The 9,543-nt window shown below is 39.8% G+C and overlaps 1 protein-coding gene across 1 annotated transcript; it reads right to left on the bottom strand.

Annotated features, from left to right (window-relative positions):
- Positions 1 to 6,887: 6,887 nt before the first annotated feature.
- Positions 6,888 to 7,550, bottom strand: LOC107551722 (uncharacterized protein K02A2.6-like). The gene has a single exon (XM_016233446.1). It carries the CDS (start codon positions 7,548 to 7,550, stop codon positions 6,888 to 6,890), a length of 663 nt encoding a protein of 220 aa, XP_016088932.1.
- Between the last annotated feature and the right edge of the window lie 1,993 nt (positions 7,551 to 9,543).

Genomic DNA, 9,543 nt, shown 5'->3' with positions numbered 1-9,543 from the left:
GCAGAAGCAAATGATCAGAGTTTGATTAAAGATTACCAAGACAAACTATTTTTTTCAGCGGAATAACTTGCATGGATTAATTGTTCACATCAAGACTAGCAATGTCCGCTAGTAAAGTAAATAAAGTCCATTTTGATTTAATGCTGACTTTAAGGCATCAAAGAAGCGTCCCGTATGAAAGCTATAACACAGTTTGTCCCGTATTCGCAGGCATACGCCATATGACCACCAGACCATATGAATAACAAATTCTTAATTGATAATTAATCATTATTTTTGCGCAAAATATTGTTTTATTTGTGAACGTAGCCGGTTGATGAAGGCTTTAAGACCAAGCGGAATCCTCTGTCGGCTGCTCCTGTTTCACAGCGAGCAGGACTCGCGCTTACGTGATTTTGGCAAATCAGTTTGGGCCAGTGGTGGCTCGTCGGGGGAGGCAGGGGAGGCACAGCTTCCCCATAACTTAGAGGTGAAAATGGGAGGAGGACGATTTAATGTTAATAAAATTCACAATTCATTTCAGTTCATGTCTCAGAATGTGTATATTTTGTTTGTAATTTCACAGTTGTAATACCATAATGTGAAAGCGCCGCTTTTCTATTGCGAATGTGCCGAATCTGCTGATGTAATTGCAACCGCTAATGATAGAGAAGGGTAGGGGGAGGCCGGGGGAGAGGTGAGCTCTCGTGCCTCCGTTGGTAAAAAAAATTAGCCAATCACCATCGAGTGTTCACTTTCAGCGCTGAGGAGTGTTGAGAAAAGAAACCTTGTAAGGGAGGCTAGCCCCTTCTGATATCAACCAATCATCATAGAGACGTAAATTACGTGATATTAGTTTAAACGTCTGCCGCTTCTTGATAATGTACCAAGTACTTTTGATGAGTAGCGATATTGAATATTTGATTGCCAACAGATTTACCAAGCTGTCATTCAAACAGTATATATACAAAAAAAAAAAAAAAAGGGAAAACAGCCTAAGCTGGATATAGGCTACAGCAGTCGGCTTAATTAAATGGCGCAACAGGCAGCTCTCTTTTAACACAGACTTTTAAGAAGGGATGGATGTTTGCTTCAAGTGATAGGCCAGGTAAGTGAAATTATATTATCTTGCTGTATGTGTGTCATTTTCTTTACGTTTTCTGACTAAAAGCAACCAAAAAGCCATTTTAAAGTGGTTAAGCAAATAATAATAATAATAATAATAATTGGCAGGGATCCCAGACCAATACAATTAGTGTGCCTCCTCTATTTTAAAACCCACGAGCCGCCACTGGTTTGGGCGAATGCAATTTATTGATCATGAGCCCAAAATTTAGCAAGGCAGGAAAACATTTAATCTACCTGAGGGGAGACGTCTTTCACTGTTGTAAGTTAAGGCTGTTAAATAGAGAGGAAAATACATTTTAAAAAATTTAACTTCTAGCGCATTCTTAAACTTGGACCTCATTTTATTGAAGTAGAAATCCAAGCACCAGAAGCAGCCCACACTCAGCCCACAAGTTTTCTTTAATTGAAAAATATGCATTTTCATTCATTCATATGCTATATGGTTGCAATAATAGCCATTTTAGTAAAAAAAAATGTAAGTGCATAGACGTTCAGTTGTTATGCTTTCAAATTTCTTGCCATTTGTATGTATGTAATTTCACAGTATTTTCACCTCCTAAATTACTACACTGCTTGTGCAGTCACGATTTTATAATGGTACAATTTACTCAGGCCAATTACTTTTTTTTGTATGACATTACAATTATTTTTAGAATATAGGTTAAGCAAAACAAATGTGATTATTTCTGAGAACTTTTTAACTGCAGGCAGACATTATGGTACATACATAATTATGGCCTACAAATGTTTTGTTGGAGATATGCGAGCAAAAAATTTATAATAGAAAGCGCAAAGGCAGCGTGTAAAATAACAAAGCTGTAAAAAAATACAATGAATTACAAGTCTGTAGAGAACAGTGTGCTATTGCAGACTTATATACTGACATTTTAATTACATTATTGTCAGTCGGGAACTAAAGAGGGGCCACTCGAAGGCATGAAACTCCAGGCCTGAAAATGACTCCCACTCCGGCCCTGAGTCCACATTACCCATAGCCAATGATGGTTTTTCTTATGATCTTGACCAAACAGAGCCAGAGAGAGTTCAGACCAGATTTCGAAGGAATATCCTGTATCTCTCTTTGAAATGTCAACACTCTTCATTGTTCTGACCAAAGCATCCATTCCACCAGCCATTGCACACAAGTCTTTCCTCTGAGCTCTCTGTCCTTTTTTTACTCTACCAATTTTGTTTCAAACTGCCTATCAAAGCTAGGAAAAAGGGGAACGGACAAAGCTTTAACTTTTAGTATAATCTTTTGACAAAAGAACCAATAGGCCTTATGTATGTTAACCCACTGTACTGTGGCTTAGCACAGTATATAAAGCCACAGTAATTGGTGCTTTAAACAAACAATACTTAACCCATACCCTCATGTGGTGTTCGGGTCGTTTTTGCTCTGAAAAAATATATATTTTTCCAGAAAATACTAGTTAATGTTATCGCATTGGACTGAAATTTTGTGACTTTGTTCACAAAGGGTATAACTACTTCTAAAAAATTTTTTTATAATTTTCATACTTTTCTGGGGGAGACTTTTCACCTTGTTACACCCGTGATGTTACAGAGCAAAAAGAACCCGGCCTCAAACAAATGCTTATAAATCACTCATTATGCTATATTATCAACAAAGATTGGATTCAATCTTTTTGTCAACTTCTGTTCTTTCATTTAGGACTGGTTTTGTATTTATATTTGCTTCTGATTAATCGTAGGCCTCATTTATCTGAGCGTAGGCACCTAATTTTTTGAGTGAAAAAAGCATTCTTTATGAATAATTTTCACAATATTAAATAAAAACTGATGAAAATTTGCACTGTTTATCACACTAGTGTACTTTAATGTTTAATCAGGGAGTTTGTTTTGAAAGGCTTTTATTTTGTACAAAATGGCACAAAGTCACACTTGTGGTGTTCCCGGTCAAAAATGACCCGGCCTCAAAAAATTGCTTATAAATCACTCATTATGCTATATTATCACCAAATATTGGATTCAATGTTTTTGCCAACTTCTTTTCTCCTGTTCATGTTTGGATGCATGCATACTCACGCTAATACACACACACACACACACACACACACACACACTTATACAAACTATTGGGAGTATTACAAGTTTTCAATTTCATCCTACCCTGAACTGAATCCAATATCATTTCATCAATATGATAGTATAACTCTCTCTTTCTCTCTCTCTCATTCACTCACACACAAACACACACACACACACACACACACACACACACACACACACACACATGAACTGGCTTCACCCTGCTTCACTTCTTTCATCAAAGCAGACACAAGTTTACTAATAAATGCTTTAGCACAAAGACAGAGCATATAAATATTGTTGAACCATGAAATGTTCTCGATATGGCAGTGCTGTTTTTTCATGTCACAATGGTCAGATTTGTTGTTGCATGACATTGTCTGTATGACAGCGTCGGTGTTATTTTTTTGTGACAGTATAAATATTGGTTTGTTGTTCCATGAAATGTTCTCTCTATAAGAATCTTAAAGGGATAGTTCACCCAAAAATTTAAATTCTGTCATTAATTACTCACCCTCTTGTCGTTCCAAATCCGTAAGACCCCCGTTCATCTTTGGAACACAAATTAAGATATTTTTTTATGAATTCTGAGAGCTCTTTGACCCTGCATAGACAGCAATGTAATTACCACGATCAAGGTGCAGATACGTAGCAAGGAGATCGGTAAAATAATCCATGTGACATCAGGGATTCAACCGTAATATTACGAAGCTACGAGAATACATTTTGTACGCAAAGAAAACAAATAACGACTTTATTCAACAATTTGTCTGCTCCAGGTCACCCTGGTGCCATTTTGGAGAGTATCCACTGAATGTAAACTGCGTATGCTATTCTGTGCCAGCTGCGTCACGCGGATACGATGTCTATGTTTTAATATTATGGTTGAATCCCTGATTCTTATATAGAGAACATTTCATGGAACAACAAACCAATATTTATACTGTCGTGTGTGTGTGTGTGTGTGGGTGGGTGTGGGTGTGGGTGAGTAACTGAGTGAGTGAGTGAGTGAGAGAGAGAGAGAGAGAAAGAGAGAGTTATACTATCAGATTGATGAAATGATATTGGATGCAGTTCAGGGTAGGATGAAATTGAAAACTTGTAATACTCCCATAGTTAAAACTTATTTGTGCCATTTTGTACAAAATAAAAGCCTTTCAAAACAAACTCCCTCATTAAACATTGACGCACACTAGTGTGGTAAACAGTGCACAGTTTCATCAGTTTTTATTTAATATTGTGAAACTTATTCATAAATAATGCTTTTTTCACTCAAAAAATGAGGTGCCTACGCTCAGATAAATGAGGCCTACGATTAATCAGAAGCAAATATAAATGCAAAACCAGTCCTAAATGAAAGATAAGAAGTTGACAAAAAGATTGAATCCAATATTTGGTGATAATATAACATAATGTGTGATTTATAAGCAATTTTTTGAGGGAGTACCCTTTTTGCTCTGTAACCTCGTAAGTGTGATAGGGTTCTGAACACAACACAAGGGTTTTAAGCCCACCGGCATCTATAGTTGCCACAGTTTATAGTTGTCATTTTCCTTTTGTAAGTATTTTTCTAGATGTTATCCATGTTTTATTTCTCAATGACATGCAAAAAAACAACCAAATAAAGGATTTCAAGAAAAAAAAAGGGGTATTCACTTCCTTCCTGTCACATGATGCTGGGGATTTCCAGTTTTCAAGTGACAGCAGCAGTTTACAAACTTCTGTCAGTCACACAAAAGGAAGAATGGAAAGAAAAAGAAAAAATAGATTATCTTTTTCTCCCTTTTATGACATTATGTCTTGTAAGGGGTACAATATTGAGGCCCCTTTATCCAGTTTGGATGCGTTTCATTCTAATTGGTCAAGGACCCTAATTCTTTTTATGACTAGTAGCTTATGATTCCATTATAATGTTGAAATTCAGACAAGTAATGAGTTTACATTTACATTATTATATGAAATCACCTACTACAGTCAGCCATTGAATACTATGGGCCTAAAAAAATTCGTAATTTTCTTTCAGGCATACCTTTTTTATTATATAGATGTAATATTTTCTTCATTTAATTATTTTCATTTAACTAACACCTCTAAAAATGAAAATACCTACATGTTCAATAATAAGTAAATAAATAAACAAACACTAATTGGTGTTATACTACACATGATAATTATTTAAATAAGCATATATTTTAAAAAGAATATCATTCATTTCATGAATATCAAGGACTTTTGTCAGGGTTAATCCATTTGACCTAATCAATATGTGCCTATTCATAAAATATGTGATATTTTACATATTTACATCACAAAGTATAGCATGCAAATATGTTTATGTAAATTTATAAAACTACTTGTACCTTCACTGCTTACGTAAGGGAAAGTTCACCCAAAAATGGAAATTGTGTCATCATTGTGTCACCCTCAAGTTGCAAACCTATGAGTTTCTTTCTTCTGTTGAGCACAAAGGAAGATATTTTGCAGAATGCTGGTAAGCAAACAGTTAAATGTGTAATTTTCTTTCAGGTATACCTTTTTTATTATTTAGATGTAATATTTTCTTCATTCTATTTATTTTTATTCATTCATTTTCATTTAACTTTTTGATACACAATACCCTGTTGGGGCAACTTAATGGCTGCACTTTGTTCTGCACTATGTTCCACCATTTTAAGACAAATGGATTTGTTGTGTTTTCATATTCAAGAGATTATAAGCTAGATGCAGCCTTTTTTGGGTTTGCATCGAATGTTCTTGGACTTTAATGCATAATAAATTAGTTTTGTTTGAACAGCAAATAAGCTGGCGACACTTTGGTAGTTGTGTGTGGAGTACTGCAATAGCACAGCAGGAAGTTATGAAGGCGTTGATGAAATGTGCCTTACCCAATAGAAGCTTTCAACAGCAAGAAGTTATGAAGGCGTTGATGAAATGTGCCTTGCCCAATCGAAGCTTTCAAAGCATGTTTCATGGTCTGGACGAACCTTTCTGCTAGCCCATTTGTTGCAGGATGGTAGGGCGATGACTTAATATGTTGTACCCCATTTGGTAGCAGAAATGTGGCCATCTCATGCGATAGAAATTGGGGTCCATTGTCTGAGACAAACTGCACGGGTGGTCCAAATCTACTGAAAATTTCTCCCAACTTCTCAATTGTCTTATCAGCTGAGGTAGATTTCATGATAGCCACTTCAGGCCACTTACTGTGTGCATCAGTGACAACCAACAGCATTTTGACCTCGACTGGGCCTGCAAAATCAGCATGAATGCGATGCCATGGTTTCTCCAGATATTCCCACGGGTGCAGCAGTGCCAGTTGTGGTACATTGCGTATGCTCTGACATGACGTACATGTTCTTGCCTTTTCCTCAATTTGGCCATCCACTCCTGGCCACCAGAAGTAACTCCTGGTGATCTCTTTCATGTGGACCATTCCACAGTGTCCCGCATGTAGCTGTTTCAGCACTGATTTACGCAGAGCTGGTGGAATAATCACTCTCCTTCCCCACAACAAACAGCCTGACTGCACCGAAAGTTCATGGCGTCGAGACGTGAATGGTTTGAGCTCTCTTTCATCATTCTCACCTTTCCCTGTCATGAAAAAATCCATGACCTTGGACAAGACAGGGTCATTTCACGTGCCCTAGCGCACTTGTGCAGCTGTCACTGGGGCCCTTTCCACTTGACTGAAGTAGAAAATTTCAGCCACTTTTGCCTCTTTCACTGAGTCAGTGAGAGACATGGCCCAGATACTCGACTGCAGACTGGAAAAATTCACATTTGTCCTTCCGCACTCTTAATCCGTACTCTTTCAGTCTCTTGAGGGTAGCATCCAGATGCTGCAAGTGTGACTCGTCGTCAGTGCCGGTCACAAGAATGTCATCTAAGTAGCACACTACTCCCGGAAGCCCTGCCAGAATCTGGTCCATCGCTCGCTGAAACAGGGATGGAGCCGAAGTAATTCCGAACGGTAAACGCTCATCCCGAAATAGGCCCTTGTGTGTGTTGATAGTGAGAAGTTCTCTGGATTGTTCCTCATCATGCATTTGCAGATATGCCTGGTTGAGATTGATTTTACTGAATTTTTGCCCTCCAGTCAGTCCCGCAAAGAGGTCATTAATGTGAGGTAAGGGGTATTGTTCTGCAGACAACACTGGATTTACAGTAACTTTAAAGCCCCCGCAAATTCTTAAGCCTCCATCTTTCTTTAGAACTGGAACAATAGGTGTTGCCCACTTGCTGACGCTTACTGGTTCGAGCACACTATTCTCCACGAGTTCAGTTAAGCTCGCCTCTACCTTGGGTTTAAGTGCATATGGCAGGGGCCGGGCCTTTAAGAATTTTGGCTGGCATTCCGGCTCAACAGTTAATTTCACCTTGATTCCTTCCATGCTGCCGAGCTCCTGTTTGAAAACTTCACTGTGTTTCCGAAGGACACCCTCTAAATCCAGTGTTTTCGGTGTCATCATGTGTATGGCCTGCCAGTCCACCTTAAGTTGCTCCAATCAGGAATGTCCCATCAGTGAAGGCAGCTTTTTTGTTTGTTTAGTTCAACTGTTACCTGGTTAAGGCCTTTCATTGTCACTGATTCGCCAGTTTTAAGGGTCACATCAGGTGTTTTGAGTGGCAGGTGGCTCAGTATTTCACTATATATCCCATCCTCGTCGCCACTTTTATTGTATCTTTAGAAAGAATGAACGGCGCACTTAACACATAAGACACTTGCACTGCTTTAGCGTGACTGCTCTCTTTACTGGTTTTTCGTATATAAACTTTTTTACCGGAACACTACCTGCTATAACGTAACACTGCATTCTGGGAGATGTGGTTAAATAAACAACGTTAACAAAATACACAACAGTGACATTTTGTGTGTAATCAGTGTTCGAATTGTGTCAGCCACGTTAACCAGCCCCCCAAACCCCCCACCCCTCCACCCCCAACAGTCCTTTACACATTGCATACATAACTAATATTGGAAAGCAAACATTACATACAAATAAAAAGAAAATGTGCCATGCTATCTCTTCATTCTGTCCTTATTGACAATATTAGTGTATATTCCATTATTTACCATGCATAAAATTATTCCACCATTTTGAGCTTTCTGTTAAACCTACTTTTTAAAGTCCTCCTAAATCATTTGTCCAGTTAACCTGAAATTATGTATCGTCTACATACCCTAAAGAAATGAATGCCTTAATATTTTGATTTAGCCTAGCCACGGCCCCCCTGCAATACCACTACGGCCCACAGTTTGGGAAGCACTGGGATAGAATCTGCCCACACAAACTGAGTGCAAATTGTTACCTCAATTTTATTGAGTAGATTCTATATGTTGTTTTTTTACAATGTAGTAGAAGGTTAACACAATGCCACACTACTTGGAAATGTACATACACATGCACGTTATACATAAAATGGCATATCTAATGACAAGCATGGCATTTATTAGAATGATACGACCAGTAAAGTGATCAAAAAAGTTACAGTCTCTCCGCCTGTCACATATGCCAATGGAGAGGAGCAAGGAACCCGGAGACGAGAGATAAATCACAATCAACAGTCTTTAATAATCGACAGGCGCAGGGAAACACAGGGCAGGATGAAGACACATGTAGCACATAGAGACGTTAGACACCGGACAAGGAAACATGGGGCAGACAACTCTTTAAGTACTGAACTAAACAAGGTAATAAACGAGACACACCTGAAATCAGTGAGACAATGAAATATAGAAGAAACTAGGTCACGGGGAGCATATGGGAAGAAAAGTAACACAAAACAGGTCCATATTCCTGACATATCGCCCCTCTCTCGGAAGGCACGTCCTCACGTCATAGAAACAACGGAGGAAGGGACGGGTGGGACCTTGGGAGGAGGATCGGGAGGTGGACAGACACCAGGGAGGAGGACGGCAAACAGAGTCCATGGTGGACCAGATGAAGGGAGGAGCCAGGGAGGAGACAGGAGGAGCCAGGGTGGACCAGATGGAGGGAGGAGCCAGGGCAGACCAGACAGAGACAGGAGGGGCTTGGAGCTAGCGGTGCCAGGTGGGACCCAGGCCACAGCCATAACGGCAACCCATGGTGGAGCCAACGGAGGGAGGAGTCATGGTGGAGGAAGGGCTAACAACTCCAGGGGGCCGACTGATGGCAGCGGAGCAGGTGGAGGAGGAGCCCTGGTGGAGCCGCTGGGTTGACGGGCCGAGGCGGAGTACTGGACTCTGAGGCTGGAGGCGGAGGCAAGGGATTCTCCAGCCACATCGACGATAGACACTGGCAGACCCGCGGGGCTTGCACCATACTGATGGTGGGCTGAAGGCGAGCATAGGGGTTGCCAGACGACAGCGGTGGAGGAGGCAGGAGCAGGCGGGCGGGTGGG

Source organism: Sinocyclocheilus grahami, unplaced genomic scaffold, assembly GCF_001515645.1.
Source record: "Sinocyclocheilus grahami isolate Dianchi unplaced genomic scaffold, SAMN03320097.WGS_v1.1 scaffold431.1, whole genome shotgun sequence".
Lineage (NCBI taxonomy): Eukaryota > Metazoa > Chordata > Actinopteri > Cypriniformes > Cyprinidae > Sinocyclocheilus > Sinocyclocheilus grahami.
Note: the sequence above shows the minus strand (reverse complement) of the source record. Positions and strands in the feature narration are given on the sequence as shown.

Excerpts from the sequence above, each read along its gene's own strand:
- LOC107551722 (XM_016233446.1), bottom strand. The coding sequence starts at position 7,550 with ATGGAAGGAATCAAGGTGAAATTAACTGTTGAGCCGGAATGCCAGCCA.